The 23392-nt window shown below is 41.9% G+C and overlaps 1 protein-coding gene across 1 annotated transcript in view; it reads right to left on the bottom strand.

Moving 5' to 3' along the window:
- The window catches only part of abtb2b (ankyrin repeat and BTB (POZ) domain containing 2b), a 140030-nt gene extending 116913 nt beyond the window's left edge, over positions 1-23117 (bottom strand). Inside the window, exon 1 of the mRNA XM_064930638.1 lies at positions 21687-23117. Within this exon, the coding sequence (XP_064786710.1) occupies positions 21687-22581 (895 nt within the window). The 5' untranslated portion in view covers positions 22582-23117. The remainder of the gene's footprint in view (positions 1-21686) is intronic.
- Between the last annotated feature and the right edge of the window lie 275 nt (positions 23118-23392).

Genomic DNA, 23392 nt, shown 5'->3' with positions numbered 1-23392 from the left:
TTACAGTCTAACCATACAGAATATGTGGACAAGTACAAATACCTAGCTAAGTCAGAACTGTCCAGAGTAGTGATGCTGGACAAGTGATGCTGGATAAGTATACACAATGGTGTTGTCGGTGTAGAGAGGTGGATCAGAGAATCACCAGCAGCAAGAGCGACATCATAGATGTATACAGAGAAAAGAACCCTGAACCCTGTGGCAACCCCATAGAGACTCCCAGAGGTCTGGACAACAGGCCCTCCGATTTGACACACTGAACTCTGAGAAGTAGGTGGTGAAACAGGAGAGGAGGTCATTTGAGAAACCAAGGCTGTTGAGTCTGCCAATAAGAATGTGGTGATTGACAGAGTTGAAAGCCTTGGCCAGGTCGATGAATACAGCTGCACAGTATTGTCTCTCATCGATGGTGGTTATGATGACATTTAGGACCTTGAGCATGGCTGAGGTGCACCCATGACCAGCTCGGAAACCAGATATCATAGCGGAGAAGGTACGGTGGGATTCGAAATGGTCAGTAATCTGTTTGTTAACTTGGCTTTCGAAGACCTTAGAAAGGCATGGTAGGATAGATATAGGTCTGTAGCAGTTTGGGTCTAGAGTGTCTCCCCCTTTGAAGAGGGGGATGATCGCAGCAGCATTCCAATCTTTGGGGATCTCAGACAATACGAAAGAGATTGAACAAGCTAGTAATAGGGGTTGCAACAATTTCGGCTGATAATTTTAGGAAGAGAGGGTCCATATTGTCTTGACCCGCTGATTTGTAGGGGTCCAGATTTTGCGTCTCTTTCAGAATATCAGCTATCTGGATTTGGGTGAAGGCCAAATGGGGAGGCTTGGGCAAGTTGTAGTGAGGGGTTGCTGTTGACCGGGGTAGGGGTAGCCAGGTGGAAAGCTTGGCCAGCTGTAGAAAAATGCTTCTTGAAATTCTCAATTATTGCGGATTTATTGGTGGTAACAGTGTTTCCTTGCCTCAGTGCAGTGGGTAACTGGGAGGAGGGTGCTCTTATTCTCCATGGACTTTAGTGTCCCAGAACTTTTGGAGTTCGTGCTACAGGATGCAAATTTCTGTTTGAAAAAGCTAGCTTTTTCTTCCCTAACTGCCTGTGTTAATTTGTCCTAAATTCCCTGAAAAGTTGCATATCACGGGGGCTATTCAATGCTAATGCAGTACGCCACAGGATGTTTTTGTGCTGGTCAAGGGCAGTTAGGTCTGGAGGGAACCAAGGGCTATATCTGTAGCAGGATCTACAATTTTTTGAAAGGGGTGTGATTATTTAAGATGGTGAGGAAAGCACATTTAAAGAATAACCAGGAATCCTCTACTGACGGAATGAAGTCAATATCATTCCAGGATACCCGGGCCAGGTTGATTAGAAAAGCCTGTTCGCTGAAGTGTTTTAGGGAGCATTTGACAGTGATGCGGGGTGGTCGCTTGACCATTACGGACACAGGCAATGAGGCAGTGATCGCTGAGATCCTGATTGAAGACAGCAGAGGTGTATTTGTTTATGGATTTGGGGTTTTACCTGGTGGGTTTATTGATAATTTGTGTCAGGATTTGGCCACCAGATGCCCCCATTGTGCTTTTTGACCCTTTTGTTTTTCCTTGTTTCCAGTTATTATTTGCACCTGTGCCTCGTTTCCCTTGAATATATTTAAACCCTTAGTTTTCCTCAGTTCTTTGCTCTGTGGTTGAACGTTAGCACCCAGCCCCAGCGATGCTGTGAACATTTGTTGCTCCAGTTGGACTCTCGTGGTACTCTGTTTTTGTTCTCATTTATTTATTTTTGATTATCTTTTGAGGCTTTTTCCTGCTGTACCTACCACCTTGTGGATTTACCTTTTGACTTGGAAGATTACCTCTTTCTCTTGGAATTACTTTTGATGTTGTGGATTTATATTTTTGCCTTATTAAAAACACTGTCTCAAGTACTGCTGTGTCTGCCTCATCTTCTGGGTTCTGCCGACTATTAGTGGCTCAGTTTGCTAAGTGACTGTTTCTCACACCGGAGACCTGAGTACTTAACCAGGTCCTGACAAATTTGTGTGAGATTGAGGGCATCAAGTTTAGATTGTAGGATGGCCGGGGTGTTAAGCATGTCCCAGTTTATGTCACCTAACAGCACGAGCTCTGAAGATAGACGGGAGGCAATCAATTCGCATATGGTGTCCAGGGCACCGCTGGGGGCAGAAGTTGGTCTATAGCAAGCAAGCAGCAACGATAAGAGACTTGTTTCTGGAGATGTGGATTTTTAAAAGTAGAAGCTCAAATTGTTTGGGCACAGACCTGGATAGTAAGACAAAACTCTGCAGGCTATCCCTGCATGATACAATACAAAATTAACAGTAAACATTACACTCACAGAAGTTCCAAAAGAATAAAGACTTTTCAAATGTCATAATGTTTATATACAGTGTTGTAATGATGTACAAATAGTTAAAGTACAAAAGAGAAAATAAATAAACATTATGAGTTGTATTTACAATGATGATTGTTCTTCACTGGTTGTCCTTTTCTCAATAGCAAGACTATGCTTACTGAGTCAGTACATAGTCAAAGCTTTCCTTAAGCTAGGGTCAGTCAGTCTGCTACTGTGTTCTCTCAGTTTAGGGCCAAATATCATTCTAGGTTGCTCAGTTTTTTGTTAATTCTTTCCAATGTGTCAAGTAATTATATTTTTGTTTTCTCATGATTTGGTTGGGTCTAATTGTGTTGCTGTCCTTGGGCTCTGTGGGGTCTGTTTGTGAACAGAGCCCCAGGACCAACTTGCTTAGGGGACTCTTCTCCAGGTTCATCTCTCTGTAGATGATGGCTTTGCCTTATATAGCACACAGCCCTCTTTCCTCCTATCGCACTCTACACTCCTCTCCCTTTCTCCTCTTTCCCACTCTGTGGTCGGAGTTGTAATAAAATATTACAGCCATGCCATCCACAAAATGGGCCCCAATTGACAGTAGTAACTGGCTGGGGTTTGGTTTAGGTTTTATTTTTTTTGTAATAATGACAATTACAACAACACTGAATTCACTTATTTTAACTTCATATAAAACATAAATAAAATCAATTTAGCCACAAATAAATAATGAAACATGTTCAATTTTGTTTAAATAATGCAAAAACAAAGTGTTGAAGAAGAAAGCAATATGTGCCATGTAAAATATGTGCCATGTAAAAAGGCTAACGTTTGAGTTCCTTGCTCAGAACATGAGAACATAGGAAAGTTGGTGATTCCTTCTAACATGAGACTTCAATATTCCAAGGTAAGAGGTTTTAGGTTGCAGTTAATAGGAATATTTCTCTCTATACTATTTGTATTTCATACACCTTTGACTATTGGATGTTCTTATGGGCACTATAGTATTGCCAGGGTAACAGTATAGCTTCCGTCCCCCTCCTCGCCCCTACCTGGGCTAGAACCAGGAACACATCGACAACAGCCACACTCGAAGCATCGTTACCCATCGCTCCACAAAAACCGCGGCCCTTGCAGCGCAAGGGGAATAACTACTCCAAATCTAAAAGCGAGTGACGCTTGAAACAATATTAGCGCACACCCAGCTAACTAGCTAGCCATTTCACATTGGTTACACCAGCCAGTCATAAACAGCGCTGTGCTTGCGAAGAGCTGCTGGCAAAACCCACGAAAGTACTGTTTGAATGAATGATTTCGGGCCTGCTGCTGCTCAGACTGTTCTATCAAATCAGACTTAATTATAACATAATAACACACAGAAATACGAGCCTTTGGTCATTAATATGATTGAATACGGAAACTATCATTTTGAAAACAAAACGTTTATTATTTCAGTGAAATACGGAACCGTTCGGTATTTTATCTAATGGGTGGCATCCCTAAGTCTAAATATTCTTGTTACATTGCACAACCTTCAATGTATGTCATAATTACGTAAAATTCTGGCAAATAGGTTCGCAATGAGCAAGGCAGCCCAAACTTGCATATACCCTGACTCTGCGTGCAATGAACGCAAGAGAAATGACACAATTTCACCTGGTTAATATTGCCTGCTAAACTGGATTAGTTGTTATAACTAGTGATTATGATTGATTGTTTTTTATAAGATAAGTTTAATGCTAGCTAGCAATTTACCTTGGCTTCTACTGCATTCGCGTAACAGGCAGATTACTCGTGGAGTGGTATGGTTAGAGAGTTGGACTAGTTAAATGTGCGGTTGCAAGATTGAAACCCTGAGCTGACAAGGTGAAAATCTGTCGTTCTGCCCCTGAACAAGGCAGTTAACCCACAGTTCCTAGGCAGTCATTGAAAATAAGAATGTGTTCTTAACTGACTTGCCTAGTTAAATAAAAGGTATTAAAAAAATATATTTTTTAAATTATCGGAAATCGGTGCCCAAAAATAGATTTCCGATTGTTATGAAAACTTGAAATCGGCCCTAATTAATCGGCCATTCCGATTAATCGGTCGACCTCTAGTAAGGGTACAAATGCTTGAGTTGCCTTATTTGAATAATCTACGTCAGTCAAACTCAAATCTGGACCTCAAGTCCAGCTACACATTGGATTGCAATTTGTTTCTGGTGGTTCATTGCACACATCCAGTGCCCAAGGTTTAAATCAGTCCCTGATTAGAGGGCATCAACAGTGGAGATGGACTCAAAGTCCAGATTTGAGTATACCTCATCTAAGTGGTTCCATTATAAAGAGCTAACAACCTTTTAGGTGCTATCTGGTTCACATTCAAGTGTCCACCCTCCATCTAAAGCTAGTGCTAAAAGCAGAATGTGATGAGGCACTTAAAACATAAATACAATTCTCAGAATTCTCAAAAAAATCAAATTAAATGGTTTCAATCTGTTACATTTTTTTATTTTACCTTTATTTAACCAGGCAAGTCAGTTAAGAACAAATTCTTATTTTCAATGACGGCCTAGGAAGTGGATTAACTGCCTGTTGAGGGGTAGAACGACAGATTTCTACCTTGTCAGCTCAGGGGTTTGAACTTGCAACCTTCCGGTTACTAGTCCAACGCTCTAACCACTAGGCTACCCTGCCAACCCAACATAACAGCTTGTTTGACAGGAAAGCTGTGTGTGCTTATAGGGAAAAACAGGGCTCTCTTAGAACAACAGTACTCATACAGAGGAGACGTATGAAGGGGTGGATGAGGTTCCACCTGGTTTATGTAAAGAACTGAACCCATATTTTTCTCTCTTTCACCCTGGAAGCACAAAATGAATGGCACACAAGCATAAGGAACAAATGGCTAAAGCTATACAAAAAGCAGCATGATTATGCTTTAATCATCTCTGTCTTTCTTTTCCCTCTTACATCCCTCTTTCCTTCTCTTTCCATCCCCTCTAAGCAGTGAGGACAGAGCCTTTTCTCTCTCGTGCTCACTCTGCTTAGAACTCGTTCAAACTTCCAACCTAGGGTTGTGTAAATCATTGTTGGCATTCTTCCCATGCTGCCCCTGATTTCCTGTCTGGCTGGCGATGCCATGGTGACCGGCGGCATGCGAGAGGGGGCGGGGGACAAAGAGATCTCTGGTAGTTGTGGGTAAGGAGGGCCAAGACCGAACGGCGTGTGCCGACAGGCTCATGACACTACCAATTCCAAGATGACCCCTAACCCTGTGACCCCTGAGAGGAAATACATACAATTACGTACTCCATCACATCCTACAGATGGACTATTGAGTGGGCTTCATCTGGAAGTGAGGGGGCTGATGGGGAAAAGGATGGAGACAAATGTGGAAAAATATGAATTGTGCATTTTGTTTTTGGTGAGTATGGTCCTCCCATTGCAGGAACTGTCTCTTGGCAAGAATATACAGGCACATATGTCTTTCTCTTCTGTCTCCCTCTTCTCCCTCCCTCCCTACACAGGTGTCTCGGTGGCAGCCCTGTCTCCCATCCAGCCTCTACACGGAGGTTATGGGATACCCAGTACTAAACTCTCAGTTGAACCATAATGACATCCAGGAAAAATCCAACCAGCCAGCCAGATTCCAATCCAGACCCTCTGCTTCTCACATTAGCCATTAGCATTGGATCCTGAACGTGCGTGTGCGTGTGCGTGCGTGTCTGTGTTGAACCTGTCTTAAACTGCTGCCGCAGAAGAACTCTAGAAATGGGACACTATGCCTTCCAGTTTTCCATTCACATAAAGTAAGCAACACAGCATGCAATTGCTATTATCTCTGTCTTGGGTCTCTCTCTCCACTACTCTATATTTTAAGGAGGGGGGATGTTTCACGGGGAGTGTTGTGTTTTTAAGTAAGTGGGAATGTCTCAATAGAAAGCATCAGAAGTATTTCTCTCACTGTGTCTCTGCCCAAAACCCTCCGTCTTTTCTCTCTCCCCCTCTGGCCTATCGCTCACTCTCTCCCTCCTCACTTTCCCTACCTCCCTCTCTCCCCCTCTCTCTCGCTCCCTAGTTCTCCAGCATTAGTTGTCCTGTAGTGTAAACCGTGTTCAGAGTGAGTCATGGAGTCGTTATTTAATGGGAGGAAGAGACTGGCGTGAGATGAGATTAAACTAAACTGCTGGATAGCATCAAAAGGAAACGAAGAGTAAGACCACTTCTGCATCCCAAATGATCCCTGTATCTATGGGCCCTCGTCAAACATTTTGCACTAGAGAATACGGTGCCATTTGGCACGCATCCCAAATAACATCAGAGGGCAATGGGAGGGTTCAGCAAGAGAGTGGAATATGAGAGAGTTTCCGAAAGTTTATTTAGTGAAGTCTACAACAATGGGCTGCTTCGACAAATAATTAACATTTTAGACAAGTAGAGGGAATAGATTCTCAACTAATAGACTGGGTTAAATAATGGTTGACTTTGTCATTTAATCAAATCCCCTGTTCACTGACTGCTTGTGGCTCTCAAAAAACACAGTTGATCACACACACACACACACACACGACTCCCTGAACCTTTGGACCAGTGTTTCACAACTGAGATCGGACAGGAAGCAAGTAAAAACAGTGATATCGACTATGTGTACTAGAGGTCGACCGATTAAATCGGAATGGCCGATTAACTAGGGCCGATTTCAAATTTTCATAACAATCGGAAATCAGTATTTTTGGACACCGATTTTGCAGATTTCTTTTACTCCTTTATTTAACTAGGCAAGTCAGTTAGGAACCCATTCTTATTTTCAATGACGGCCTAGGAACGGTGGGTTAACTGCCTTGTTCAGGGGCAGAATGACAGATTTTTACCTTGTCAGTTCGGGGATTCAATCCTGCAACCTTACAGTTAACTAGTCCAACGCTCTAACCACCTGCCTCTCATTGCACTCCACGAGGAGCCTGCCTGTTACGCGAATGCAGTAGAAGCCAAGCTAGCATTAAACGTATCTTATTAAAAAAAAGCAATCATAATCACTAGTTAAACTAGTAATAACATCAACCATGTGTAGTTATCTAGTGTGTCCTGCGTTGCATATAATCGATGCAACGCAGGGGGATGATTTAATAAAAGCGCATTTGCGAAAAAAGCACAATCGTTGCACGACTGTACCTAACCATAAACACCAATGCCTTTCTTAAAATCAATACACAGAAGTATATATTTTTAAACCTGCATATTTAGCTAAAATAAAGCCAGGTTAGCAGGCAATATTTACCAGGTGAAATTGTGTCACTTCTCTTGCGTTCATTGCATGCAGAGTCAGGGTATATGCAAGTTTGGGCCGTCTGGCTCGTTGCGAACAAATTTGCCAGAATCTTACGTAATTATGACATAACATTGAAGGTTGTGCAATGTAACAGGAATATTTAGACTTATGGATGCCTCCCGTTAGATAAAATAGCGAACGGTTCCGTATTTCACTGAAATAATAAACATTTTGTTTTCGAAATGATAGTTTCCGGATTCGACCATATTAGTGACCAAAGGCTCATATTTCTGCGTGTTATTATGTTAATTAAGTATGATTTGATAGAGCAGTCTGACTGAACGATGGTAGGCAGCAGCAGGCTCGTAATCATTCATTCAAACCGCACTTTCGTGCGTTTTGCCAGTAGCTCTTTGCAATGCTTCAAGCATTGAGCTGTTTATGACTTCAAGTCTATAAACTCCCGAGATTGGGCTGGTTGTAACCGATTTGAAATGGCTAGCTAGTTAGCGGAGTGCACGCTAATAGCGTTTCAAACGTCACTCGCTCTGAGACTTGGAGTGGTTGTTCCCCTTGCTCTGCATGGGTAACGCTGCTTTGAGGGTGGCTGTTGTCGATGTGTTCCTGGTTCGAGCCCAGGTAGGGGCGAGGAGAGGGATGGAAGCCATACTGTTACACTGGCAATACTATAGTGCCTATAAGAACATCCAATAGTCAAAGGTACATGAAATACAAATGGTATAGAGAGAAATAGTCCTATAAATACTATATTAACTACAACCTAAAACCTCTTAACTTGGAATATTGAGGTCTCATGTTAAAAGGAACCACCAGCTTTCATATGTTCTCATGTTCTGAGCAAGGAACTTAGACGTTAGCTTTGTTCCATGGCACATATTGCACTTTTACTTTCTTCTCCAACACTTTGTTTTAGCATTATGTAAACCAAATTGAACATGTTTCATTATTTATTTGAGGCTAAATTGATTTTATTGATGTATTATATTAAGTTAAAATAAGTGTTCATTCAGTATTGTTGTAATTGTCATTATTACAAATAATCGGTATCGGCTTTTTTTGGTCCTCCAATAATCAGTATCGGCGTTGAAAAATCATAATCGGTCGACCTCTAATGCGTACCTTTTTATGTGCTTCTATTTGGAAATACCGACAGTATAATTTTCAATACAGTAAAAAAATAAGATTAAATATGGGGGGAGAGGCAGGTGAGGGTGCGAAGCCACTGCTTATAACTAACTATAGAAATCTAAGATGTGTCAAATAAATTATTTCCAACTCAGGGCTCCAGCTATGCATTTGGTTTGCTAACTTGCTAGTGTCTAGATCTATCTTCTTGGTTACAGCAGAGACACTCAATCCCCTCCTGGATCAAGATCCCTGTTGCCTAAATGGTTTTGTGGGTCAAAAAAGTAGTTAATAAATAATATGTATAATAATATTATTTTTTGTAAATAGCGCCCCTTGTGTGCACATTCGGTAACACAGTATACCCTGGTATGAAACAGAAAAGGTATGATGGTATAAAAATCTGGATATTGTCCAACCCTACCATAGAAGGACACGCACAGTGAGAAATAGAGAGAACTGCAGGAATAACCCTTATTACCCACTAAAGCTACATCACTTACAATTTTAACTCTGTACACACTGGTTTGGTGACACCGTTCATAAAGTTAGCCTAAATTAATCTGCACAAATATTGGTTCTGAGGGAGAAATTGTCCCATAGTAACAGACCCCATATCAGCTTCCCCTCAATCATTAGCAGGGAAAATGCAAAACTGACCCAAAATTAGCGTCTAGGTGCAACTTCACCCTACTCCCAAATATTGAGGGCCAAACTAAAAGCCATGTTAATGCCTGGTGTGCAATATACTGTAAAATATGCCTCAAACATAATATTTACAGTGCCTTCAGAAAACATTCACACCTCACATTTTGTTGGGTTACAGACAATTTCAAATGGATAAAATGTTGATTTTGTGTCACTGGCCAACACACAATACCCCATAATGTCAAAGTGGAATTATGTTTTTCATTCTTACAGAGGAAAATGTATTGAGTCAATCATTATTACACTTCTTTGTTATGGCAAGCCTAAGTAAGTTCAGGAGTAAAAATGTGCTTAAAATAAGTCACATAATAAGTTGCATGGACTCAGACTCTGTGCAATAATAGTGTTGAACATGATTTTTGAATGACTACATCCTCTCTGTACCCAACACGTACAGATAATTGCAAGGTCCCTCAGTCGAGCAGTGAATTTCAAACAGATTCAACCCAAAAGACCAGGGTGGTTTTCCAATGCCTCGCAAAGAAGGGCATCTATTGTTAGTTTTTTGAATATCCCTTTGAGCATGGTGAAGTTATTTATCACACTTTGGATGGTGTATCAATACACCCAGTCACTACAAAGATACAGGCGTCCTACTTAACTCAGTTGGCAGACAGGAAGAAAATGGTGTCTTTAAAACAGTTACAGAATTGAATGGCAGTCATAGGAGAAAACTGAGAATGGATCAACAACATTGTAGTTACTCCACAATACTAACCTAAATGACAGAGTGAAGAGAAGGAAGCTTGTACAAAAAAAAATCTTCAAAAAAAATGCATCATGTTTACAATAAGGCACTAAAGTAAAACTGCAAAAAATGTGGCAAAGAAATTAACTTTATGTCCTGAACAAAAAGCGTTATGTTTGGGGAAAATCCAACACAAAACATCACTGAGTACCACTCTTTATATTTTCAAGCATGTTAGTGGCTGGATTACGTTATAGGTTACTTGTCATCGGCAAGAACTAGGGAGTTTTTTAGAATAAACAGAAACGGAACAGCGCTAAGCACAGGCAGAATCCTAGAGGAAAACCTGTTCAATTCTTCTTTCCAGCAGACACTGGGAGACATATTCACCTTCCAGCAGGACAGTAACCTAAAACAGGAGGCCAAATATACACTGGAGTTGCTTACCAAGACGACATTGAATATTCCTCAGCGGCCGAGTTACATTTTTTTACTTCAACTTAAATCCTGAAAATAGCTGTGCAGCAATGATCAACTTCACAGAGCTTGAAGACGTTAAAAATTGTGTGCAAATATTCTACAATCAAGGTGTGCAAAGTTCTTAGAGACTTACCTAGAAAGACCCACAGCTAGAATTGCTGCCAAAGGTTGTTCTAACATGTATTGACTCAGGGTTGTGAATGCTTATGTAAATTCAATATTTCATATTCAAAAAAAGTAAAAAAACATGTTTTCACTGTCATTTTGAATTCAGGCTGTAACGCAACAAAATGTGAACTCAGTCAAGGGTTGTATTGGACAAACTGCAAGTGCCTTGACAGTGCCTTCGGAAAATATTCAGACCATGACTTTTTCAACATTTTGTTACGTTACAGCCTTACTCTCAAATGGATTAAATAGTTTTCCCCCCCTAATCAATCTATACACTATAACCAAAAATTTAAAAACAAAAAACAGTTCTCAAACATCTTTGGCAGCGATTACAGCCTTCTTGGGTATGATGCCGCAAGCTTGGCATACCTGTATTTGGGGAGTTTCTCCCAATCTTCTCTGCAGATCCTCCCAAACTCTGTCAGGTTAGATGGGAATTGTCGCTGCACAGCTATTTTCAGGTCTCTCCAGAGATGTTCGATCTGGTTCAAGTCCGGGCTCTGGTGGGACCACTCAAGGACATTCAGAGACTTGTCCCGAAGCCACTCCTGTGTTGTCTTGGCTGTGTGCTTAGGGTCATTGTCCTGTTGGAAGGCAAACCTTCACCCCAGTCTGAGGCCAACATCATGCTTCACTATAGGGATGGTGCCAGGTTTCCTCCAGACATCACGCTTGGCATTCAGGCCAAAGAGTTCAATCTTGGTTTCATCAGACGAGAGAATCTTGTTTCTCATGGTCTGAGAGTCTTTAGGTGCCTTTTGGCAAACTCGTGCGTCTTTAACTGAGGAGTGGCTTCCATCTGGCCACTCTACCATAAAGGCCTGATTGGTGGTACGCTGCAGAGATGGTTGTCCTTCTGGTTGTTGGTCACCTTCCTGACCAAGGAATTGCTCAGTTTGGCCCGGGGGCCAGCTCTAGGAAGAGTCTTGGTGGTTCCAAACTTCTTCCATTTAAAAATGACGGAGGCCACTGTGTTCTTTGGGTCCTTCAAGCTGCAGGGATTTTTTGGTACCCTTCCCCTGATCTGTGCCTCGACATAATGTCACGTTCTGACCTTTATTTTCCTTTGTTTTCTCTTTATTTAGTATGGTCAGGGCATGAGTTGGGGTGGGCAGTCTGTTTTGTTTTTCTATTTCTGTGTTCGGCCTAGTATGGTTCTCAATCAGAGGCAGGTGTCATTAGTTGTCTCTGATTGAGAATCATACTTAGGTAGCCTGGGTTTCACTGTTGGTTTGTGGGTGTTTGTTTCCGTGTCTGTGTTTGACACCACACGGCACTGTTTCGGTTTGGTTTTCGTTCATGTTCACATTTATTGTTTTGTAGTTCAGTTTGTTTTATAATAAACGATAAGGACACTTAGCACGCTGCGTTTTGGTCCGATCCCTGCTACACCTCTTCAGACAAATTTTTGCTCTAGAGGCGAAAGAAACGCACATCTATTTAGGCAAGGTGCTGGCTAGCGTAGTAGAACACTTAAAAAAATAAAGGAGAGCCGCACACTCTAGGAGAGTGGTTGGTTTTTGCTCTGACATGCACTGTCAACTGTGGGATCTTATATTGACAGGTGCGTGCCTTTCCAATCATGTCAAATCAATTGAATCTACCACAGGTGGACTCCAATCAAGTTGTAAAAACATCAAGGATGATCCATGGAAACAGGATGCACCTGAGCTAAATTTCAAGTCTCATAGCAAAAGGTCTGAATACTTATGTAAATAAGGTATGTTTTTTATTTGTAATAGATTTGCAAAAATGTCTACAATCCTGTTTTTCACCTTGTCATTATGGGGTATTGTGTGTAGATTGATGAGGGAAATTGTTTATTTAATCCATTTTAGAAATAAGGCTGTAACTTAACAAAATGTGGGAAAAGTCAAGGGATCTGAATACTTTCCAAATGCACTCGCAATTGTTATTTATTATGTTAATTGTTTCAATTTTGTGTGATCATTTTCTTACTTTTTACCTCTGCATTGTTTGGAAATGGTGCTCATAAGTAAGCATTTCACAGTAAAGTCTGTCACAGTCAAGTCCTGTTGTATTTGGCCCATAAAATGTGATTTCATTTGAAAACAGTCCATCCAACAATGCAACAAACCTCGCCACTCATCTAGATCAATGCTCCATTTTCCATCAATCAATACTCCTGTGCACACACACACACACTAAAATGTACCAGACACATTGATCCCAATTATAAATGGGAGGAAAGGCTTACTCATCCCATTTTGCTTGTGATAATAGCAATAAAATTGATCACATTGGGATGCCATATCATCTAGCAATGGAATCGAATAGTGCAAATGGACAACTATTACAGAGCAGCCAAACCAGCAACCTATGGCAGAACACGTGTGTGTGTGTGTGTGTGTGTGTGTGTGTGTGTGTGTGTGTGTGTGTGTGTGTGTGTGTGTACCCGTCTGCCTGTCTGGGCAGTATATTTCAATGCCACATAAGGCTGCTGCATGACACAGGAAAATAATAAATAAATAAAATCAAAGACCCTGCCTGAAAGTGAGGAGAATGGAGAGAGCAAGAGAAAAGAGAAAGGGAGAGGGTTTTCAGGATTGTTATTGGAGCTGTATAACTCATTTCTGCCTTAAAGAGTTCCAGATGTGGGACGAGAGAGAAAGAGCGAGTGGTGGGGGGGGGCAGAGAAGGGGTGATGAGATGGGGCGGGCATTGGGGTAAGGTGGGAGAGGTGTGTCTGTTTTTGTATTTGTATGTACACACACTTTACAATGCAGTAGGCGGCCTACTTAAGGATTTCACTGGCAGAAAAATCCCTGAGATTGTCACCATTGGTGTTCTGACAAACGTTGACTTTTAACACTTGCTGAGGTAACTGGAGCAAACATGACAGACTTTGATTAAACCACTGACTGTGGTTCCTGCTGTGACTAAGATATACATTGGCCATGCTGTGTTAAGTGCCGTTCGATCCTGACCGAGTCTCTTAACTGCCTAGCAATGCAGTGTCACAATGGAGTCGACAAATACCACTGTAATCATCATCATCAGTGATGGTCATTGATCCTGAATTTCAATGGCAAAGACTACCATCATCATTGTTATAATACATTCCGTTTATCTGAATGTTATCCAAAGCCACTAACATTAGTATCAATCAAATCAAACCCACAATTCTAACGTTGCAAGCGCCATGGTCTACCAACAGCCACACAGGACCATATCAGGAGCACAGGACCATATCAGGAGCACATGACCATCATCATAATGATCACTGCTTGTACCACAATGGCTGTTGGCTCCAGTCCCAGCTAGGCGGAACTCTGCCACTGTGCTGCTGAGTGTGGTGTCTAACCCCTGACCTGCTTTCATCAATAGGCTCAGTCAAAAGGATCCCTATTCACTACAAACAGAAAAAACAATACTGGAAGTTGTATTGGCAGCTGTTTGGTCCAGCACTGCTGTGGTTGTGTGTGTGCGTGCACCCGTTTCCTCATGCCTACGTCTGCGTGTGTGTGTTCATGCCTATGTCTGTGTGTGTGTGTGTGTGTGTGTGTGTGTGTCTGTGATAGTGTTTGTTTTCTCTGCGGAGGCTCACAGAAACAAAGGGCTATTGTGTGGCTGTGAAAAGAGCCCTGCTCTGGAGAACGGCGGACTGCCACAAACAAAACCTCATTACAATGTCCCAACACTGGTCCAACATTAGTGGTCAAACACTGGTGATCAAACACCAGACCAGCATTAGATCAATGAGTTACTGGCGGTATGGGATAGGGATGAGTGAGGAGACAGCAGAGGGGGATGAGAGACAGATAAGATAGGAGAGAAGAGGGTAGGAAGGGAGGGAGAGTGAGAAGGGGATGGGTGAGATAAAGGGGATAAGGGTAGAGAGTAGAGCAGAGCAGACAGCTGGGGAGGAGGAAGTTGACTTAGTAGCACAAACATAACTGTTTTTCAAACGACTGTCTGCTTCCTGCTCTAACACTGATCTCCAATAAGGCCTAATAATAAACAGCCCTGCAGGGATAACATGAATTTCACACAAACACTGATCACCAATCAGATCTTAAAAAGGTCCAATGCAGACGTTTTTATCTCAATATCAAATCATTTTAAATCACCTTACTGTGATTGTTTTCAATTAAAAGGGTCAAAAGAAACACATAGCTTCTAGGCAAAGAGCAATTTCTCAAGCAAGAATTTCACTAGGACTGTCTGGGAGTGGTCAGTTTGGGGAGGAGAAACTGCAAACAAGCTGTAATTGGCAGAGAACTTTTCTTATTGGTCTATTAGGGTATATCCATTTAAATTCAATCACGTTTTGACAGCATTCCATTTTGATTTAAACAAAATTTTGCATTCCCTACCATACCATGAGACATCCATGTCTTCATTCACTGGAAAATATAAATGGTTGAGTTTGATATAATTGAAAAGCTTACAAACAAGGTTGTCAAAATATTTTATAATTTTTAATATTTTTTTTATCAGATTTTTTTATCAGATTTTTTTTAAACCTTTAATGTCAATTATCTATATGTTGTAGCCTAGACCCTACTTTACATTATCTAAGGTTTTTGTGTTGTTCCCGCCATCGATTGAGACACAACATGTTCTTAAAAACAGGGTGGGTGTAATTTCAATAGAATGGACCTTTCCCTTCAGACCACTGAAATTGAGCTTGTACACCATCGAAATTTCAATTGAATTAAAATATTTTCATCTAATTGCTTAGAAAGCCAGTATGAGGGTTTGCACTCAGGCTTGAATGAAAGGCGGGTGGTGCATTCTCAAGCCACAGATGCCGCAATACCAATGAGTCTTCTCCAATGTGAAGTCCAAAGTTGTCGACTTAAAACTGTACACCCCGAAAGGCTTAATGAGGAATTGGACCTTGTATGTTTCCCCTCTAGTGTTGTCTACATGCACCAGCAGTATTACAAATGTTTAACAACTTAAAAAACAGAAATCATTTATTTACATTTACAGTATTCAGACCCATTGCTATAAGCCTCAAAATAAATAAATAAATCCTCAAAAAGATGTTTCTACAACTTGATTGGAAACCACCTGTGGTAAATTCAATTGTTGGACATGATTTGGAAAGGCACACATCGGTCTATATAAGGTCCCACAGTTGACAGTGCATGTCAGAGCAAAAACCAAGCCATGAGGTCAAGGGAATTGTCCCTTGAGATCCGAGACAGGATTTTGTTGAGGCACAGATCTGGGGAAGGGTACCAAAACATTTCTGCAGCATTGAAGGCCCCTAAGAACACAGTGGCCTCCATCATTCTTAAATGGAATAAGTTTGGAAGCACCAAGACTTTTCTTAGAGCTGGCCGCCCGGCCAAACTAAGCAATCGGGGAGAAGGGACTTGGTCAGGGAGTTGACCAAGAACCTGATGGTCACTCTGACAGAGCTCCAGAGTTCCTCTGTGGAGATGGGAGAACCTTCCAGAAGGACAACCATCTCTGCAGCACTCCACCAAGCAGGCCTTTATGGTAGCGTGGCAAGACAGAAGCCACTTCTCAGTAAAAAGCACAACAGCCCACTTGGAGTTTTCCAAAAGGCACCTAAAGGACACAATACTCTGGTCTGATGAAACCAAGATTGAACTCTTTGGCCTGAATGCCAAACATCACATCTGGAGGAAACCTGGCACCATCCCTATGCATCAGGCCGTGGGGACGTTTTTCAGCGGCAGGGACTGCGAGACTAGTCAGGATAAATGGAGACATTTATACACAGTAAAGACAGATCATTGACGAGAGCTCTGGAGCAGGTTATCAGGACCTCAGACTGGGGCAAAGGTTCACCTTCCAACCGGACAATGACCATAAGCACACAGCCAAGACAACGCAGGAGTGATTTTGGGCAAGTCTCTGAATGTCCTTGAGTGGCCCAGTCAGAGCCCGGACTTGAACACGATTGAACATCTCTGGAAAGACCTGAAAATAGCTGTGTAGCAACGCTCCCCATCAAACCTTACAGAGCTTGAGAGGATCTGCAGAGAAGAAATGGGAGAAACTTCCCAAATACAGGTGTGCCAAACTTGTAAGCATCATACCCAAGAAGAATTGAGGATGTAATCGCTGCCAAACCGGTTTCAACAATGTACTGAGTAAAGGGTCTCAATACTTAAAATGTGATATTTCAGTTTTGTATTTTTAATACATTTGCAAAAATGTCTAAACCTGTTTTTACGTTGTCATCATGGGTTATTGATTAGGGAAAAACTATTTAATAAATTTTAGAATAAGGCTGTGACTTAACAAAATGTGGAAAAAGCCATGCGGTCTGAATACTTTCTGAATGCACCGTATGTGACATTTGAATTGTCCATTTTTGATACTCTTCTATATATTCCTTGTTATTAATATGCATTGACTCACGATTTGCCAGTTTCTAATCAACTATCTACCTGCACCTGTTGAGCCCGCTATGCACAGCAGGTGTGTCTTAAGTGTGTCTTCTTAAATGTGTTAGTACAGCACTGATAAAAGGCATAAGACCGAAACGTATGCTCTGTTCCTTTTTATATAGCACATTACACTTCCTGTATTCTTTTGAGCATGGATTAAATTAATGATATTATTTTTTCATCTTGGCCTCCTTGGGTTATTCCTTTTCATGGTTGAGTGTGAGTACTTTAACTCTATTAACTTGCAATTACTACCACAAGATGGCCGCCAGGCCACCCACCCACTATTATCTATATTTCTATGACATTAATAGGTTTATTTATAATGGATTGAGAGTATAATTTAAAACAGATATTCCCTGAAGTGGATCTCCAACCATCTTTGTGGTACCACTTGAAAGTAGAAATTTCAATTGTATTCCCATTTTAGTACATTCATCAGCCAAAACATGACACCCACCCTATGTATTCAAGAGCATGTTCAGTCTCAACCGATGATGGGCACAACACAAAAACCTCAGATTATGTCAAATAGGGTCTGGGTTACAATATATTGGAATATGAAAAAAATCTAACTTCACGCATTTTTAGATAATTGAATTTGAAGGTTCAAATGTAAAAAAGTATTAATAATAATAAATAGTTTGACAACACTGTTTGTAGAATTTAAAATTATTTCAAATCTCAACCGTTAATATTTTCCAGTGATGAAGACATCGATGTTTCATGGTAGGCTTGGGTGGTATAGCGTATAACGATTAAATGGTTTGCTTGAACACTGATCTCTAATCAGATCGAATAAACAGTCCTACAGGGGACAACATTTGTACTTCCTGTTACACTGATCAAAATTCACTTCTAGAAAAAAGATGGACAAACTGAAATACAAGTCTGATGGAGACAAATTGGTGAGGTGGGTATGGTACTTGCAGAATGGAGTCTGATTAAGTCACTCTGGATGAGTGTCTACTAAATGACCAAAATGTAAAATGCAAAATGAAACAGTCACTGACTGTGACTATTCTATTCCCATACTTCATAAAAAAAATTCATCATAAAAAACATGACTTGTTAAGTGAGGAAAAAAAAATCCTATGTTAAGATTTCAAATGCAAATTGTACTGCTTTTCCCCCATCCTGACAAGTGAAATCACTTTGGACACATCTAAAGCCTTCTCACACATCTCAAGCTTTCTCAAACAAAGCAGACCCATTGTATCCTACCACAGGTTTGAGCATTACACCTTTTCCATCACATGTAGACATGAGTGCGTGGGAAGGGGAAAGGGGCGTGTAAGTGTTGCTCACTGGTGCTACAATGTGATTTTCTGGATTTGTTTTTCTCATTTTCTCTGTCATAGTTGAAGTGTACCTATGAGGAAAATTACAGGCCTATCTTCTTAAGTGGGAGAACTTGCACAATTAGTGGCTGACTAAATGCTTTTTTGCCCCACTGTATAACAGGTGGGGGTCAAAACAGGTGGGGCTCTGCTCCAACTGCCCTGAATAACAAGTCGCCACTGATAATATGAAATCATGAAATTGTGCTGTACACTGTACATACATACATACATACATACATACATACATACATACATACATACATACATACATACATACATACATACATACATAGACAAAAATAAAATATAAATGCAACAATTTCAAAGATTTTACTGAGTTACAGTTCATATAAGGAAATCAGTCAATTTAAATAAATTAGGCCCTAATCTATGGATTTCACATGACTGGAAACACAGATATGCATCTGTTGTTAACATGATACCTTATTTTAAAAAAGGTAGTGGCGTGGATCAGAAAACCAGTCAGTATTTTTTATGAACACCATTTTCCTCATGCAGTGCGACACATCTCCTTCACATAATTGATCAGGCTGTTGATTGTGGCCTGAATGTTGTCCCACTCCTCTTCAATGGCTATGCAAAGTGGCTGGATATTGGCAGGATCTGGAACACGATGTCGTAGTCGTCGATCCAGAGCATCCCAAACAGCTCAATGGGTGACATGTCTGGTGATTTTACAGGCCATGGAAGAACTGGGAAATTTTCAGCTCCCAGGAATTGTGTACAGATCCTTGCGACATTGAGCCGTGCATCATCATGCCAAAACATGAAGAGGTAGTGGCAGAAGAATGACACGACAATGGGCCTCAAGATCTCGTCGCTGTATCTCTGTGTATTTAAATTGCCATAGATAAAATGCAATTGTGATCGTTGTCCATAGCTTATGCCTGTCCATGTCATAACCCCACCGCCACAATGGGGCACTCTGTTCACAACGCTGTTCAAACCACTCCCCATGCACGCTGTCTGCCATCTGCCCGGTACAGTTGAAGCCAGGATTCATCTGTGAAAAGCACACTTCTCCAGCGTGCCAGTGGCCATCGAAGGTGAGCATTTGCCCACTGAAGTCGGTTACGACGCCGAACTACATTCAGGTGAAGACCCTGGTGAGGACAATGAGTTCGCAGATGAGCTTCCCTGAGATGGTTTATGACAGTTTGTGCAGAAATTCTTTGGTTGTGCAAACCCACAGTTTGTCTGGGTGGCTGGTCTCAGACTATCCCACAGGTGAAGAAACCGGATGTGTAGGTCCCAGGATGGTGTGGTTACACATTGTCTGCGCTTGTGAGGCCGGTTGGACATTCTGCCAAATTCTCTAAAACTTTGTTAGAGAAGGCTTATGGTAGAGAAATTAACATTCAATTCTCCGGCAAGAGCTCTGGAGGACATTCCTGCATTCAGCATGCCAATTGCACGCTTCCTTGAGACATCTACGGCATTGTGTTGTGGCAAAACTGCACATTTTCGAGTGGCCTTTTATTGTCCCCAGCACAAGGTGCACCTGTGTAATGATCATGTTGTTTAATAAGCTTCTTGATATGCCACAGCATTCAGGTGGATGGATAATCTTGGCAAAGGAAAAATGCTCACAAACAGGGATGTAAACAAATGTGTTCACAAAATATCTGTTTTTTGTTGTTGGTTTTTTACTTTTATTTAACGAGGCAAGTCAGTTTAGAACAAACTGATTTTCAATGACGGCATAGGAACAGTGGGTTAACTTCCTTGTTCAGAGGCAGGACAACAGGTTTTCACCTTGTCAGCTCGGGAATCGGATCTGCAACTATTCGTTTCAACGCTCTAACCACTAGGCTACCTGCCGCCCCACTTCAGCTTATGATGTTGTTGTTGCATATATTTTTTTTCTGTTTATTTTTTAAATACACTCGGGTCATTTGCATTTAACTATCACCTCGATAAAAACAGCTGGACGTAATAACATCACAAGCAAAAACCTACAGTGTCGAATAAAAATGTAGTGGCTGAAGTGTTTCCATTACCAATTTAAACAAAAGGGGCATTAATAAATTGCGGACATCCTGTATGCCCTCCCATCTGTTTCATGTCTCAGACAGCCAGCATTAAATGTGCCAACCACAATCCGTGCCATGGTGAAACTTGCACTCCTGTAGAGCTGTAATATTTGGTTGGAGAAACTTCCCAGCCAACCAGAAACACAAGTCAAAGCAATTCAGGCATTCTTGAAAGTCAGAACAATCCTTGTCCTGTAATGATACATTGTTTTTCATCGTTGATAATATAGATTTTTGCAAGCAGTAGGCATTTAGAAATAAATGTGGAGTGGTGCTTATTAATTACGCGAAGACATCCCGTGTACTGCTTACTTTCAAAAGTATTGAGCAATCATTACTTGTTCGAAAAACACCATTTGTCGCTATAAAGAAAGTTTGACAAAAGAAAATCCACCCCTGTCGAACAAATTAAAATGTCGTCAATCTTCAGAACATTTCTCCTATATCTGCCGTTTCCATTAAACAAAAGGCATTGCTTCTGTCTAATAAAACTGGGTCAATGGAAACCTGCCTAGTGACAGTCACTCAATTAGCCATGTCAGCTAACCATTTTTAGATTGATAAATTAGTAGAGCCAGTTATCATCACCAAATACTGACTGGCCACACAGGGCACATGCCCAGGGCCCCTGACCTCCTCGGGGCCCCTAATGATTTTGTTAGTCACTCTCACTCAAATATAATTAACATGGCATAAGTCATGGGAAAATAAGTACAATTACATTAAATGTGTTATAAATTGCTAAATGTTCTCTCCACCCCATTGCAAAATGTGTAGAGATGCAGAACAACTGTTTAAATTTCCCAAAAATTGCTACTCACCACACTCAAAGTGTAGAATTGCAGGAAATGTACTTTTTCTTACATTACTCACTCCACCGTCAAGAGCGGTGCTTGATGGTGGGGAAACAGAGAGCTGGGCCTGGCAGCAACAACTTCAGTTGCAGCAGCAACTTAATTTAGAAGTATATAATTTTAAGCCCACTTTTATGCATTTTATAGTGCTTCCAACATTCATTCCACATTAGCTGGTCTACCTTTTGGGTACTTTGACAAACCCCTCTTGCCTGGAAGTGATAGAAATGTTCTTACCATTGGCGTTCTTGCCGCAGATGAGATGCTCATAGTGCTGCAGGACCCCCCACAGCTCCGCATCATTGTTCACCACCCCCTCCAGAGCTTCGACCGACACCGGGGCACAGCCTGACGCGGTGTCCACCCTGGAGTGCCCTCGCTCGGCCATCATTACCCGGGTGCCGGCCTCCTCCACCAGCGCCTCCATGCAGGCGGTAAGACAGATAGCCGCATACTCGTGGATGCGCACCGAGATGCGGGTGTCCACCATCCATCGAAAGAACCTTCCCACGGAGAAGGAGAGGCCGCAACGGGCAGATTTGCCCTTCCTCAGGAGCTCCCCGGCGCTCATACTGTACATGGAAATGGCCTTGACCGTGGCCGATATGCAGTGTTCGGCCAGAGCCCAGCTCAGCACCAGCCTCATGGCGCTCTGCACCTCGAAGCGAGTGCAACGGCAGTGCATGACGCTCAGCCTCTGAGCCTCCCTCGAAATGCGGATGAGGGCTCGGCGAAGGAGCGTGGACAGCCTCCGGACTGCCTCATTGGATAATGTCGGCACCGGAAACGCACTGGCACCGGTAAAGTTCCCGGCTACTTTACGCAGTATCTTTCCCACCTCGTCTTCGGTCCATGGGAACTCCTCGAGCTCCGGTAAACGGGGACACTTGGAGAAGATGTCCTCGGGATCCTCGGGCAGCACCGTGTTGACCGTGTCCCAGCTGTTGTTGCGACTGTTCATGGAGCCGGAGTAGTACCACCAGTTGCCCCGATGCGGAGCCGTCACGAACGGCTGTGAGTTGGACTTGGAGGACGAGAGGCTCAGGGACTTGCAGGAGTCCCCTGCCCCGTAGCCCGAGTCTAGAGTCAGGTCCTCCAGGGTCTTCATGTGGGCATTGCTCATCCCCGCCATAGTTAGATAGGTATTTTATATAAAAAGGATGACGTTGTGAAGAAACTTTGGGGAATTAAATGGTTTACCTGGGAGTGATTAGTATACGACTCCAGTCGAAACTCATACGCAATCTGGTTCTACTGGTTTACGCAAAACTCTTTTCATGCGTGTCCATACATGTTCATTTGATTGTAACGCTAAACATGGCATTTATCAGAAGTATTTTCTGTAATGTATATGTTCTAAAGATATCTAAATCCTTTCATAAGTCATAGATGGTATGGAAAATGAAACCATACTATACGCTCACCCCCTCTCTCCATATAGTGCCTGTCGCGCAGTGATATAAACTTTTCTCTCGGACTCCCCTCTCCCCGGGACTCCCAAAATTGTAGTCGAATTATTCCAATCCCTGCAAAAATCTGTTAATTCGGTAGTCCATCAACGGAAACCAGAACTGCAAATCCGTTGAGAGAAAGGAAAGGGTTTTGGAAGGTTTTAAAATAAGGAAATCGTCTATCATCGCTTGCAGCGAGCCTAGTGCCCCGCCAGAAACAGACTACTGCCACACAGACGTAGACGAGGGGCTGGGATACACGCCTGGAAATTCCCAAACACCAATCAGCAGCCGACAGAATTCTGAGATCCAATCAGCGATTGTTATACAGTACATTTACCTTTGGGTAAATACAGTATAAACGTTGTTTTTGCAACACACCACAATATATGGGCCAGGGGTAAACTAACATAAAATAGCAGGCGTAAAGGAGGTATCATTCCTAGGTATTAGCCGCTCTAGCATGGTGGTGGAAAATGGTGCTTCATAAAG

This window comes from Oncorhynchus masou, chromosome 22 (assembly GCF_036934945.1).
Source record: "Oncorhynchus masou masou isolate Uvic2021 chromosome 22, UVic_Omas_1.1, whole genome shotgun sequence".
Classification (NCBI taxonomy): Eukaryota; Metazoa; Chordata; class Actinopteri; order Salmoniformes; family Salmonidae; genus Oncorhynchus; species Oncorhynchus masou.
Note: the sequence above shows the minus strand (reverse complement) of the source record. Positions and strands in the feature narration are given on the sequence as shown.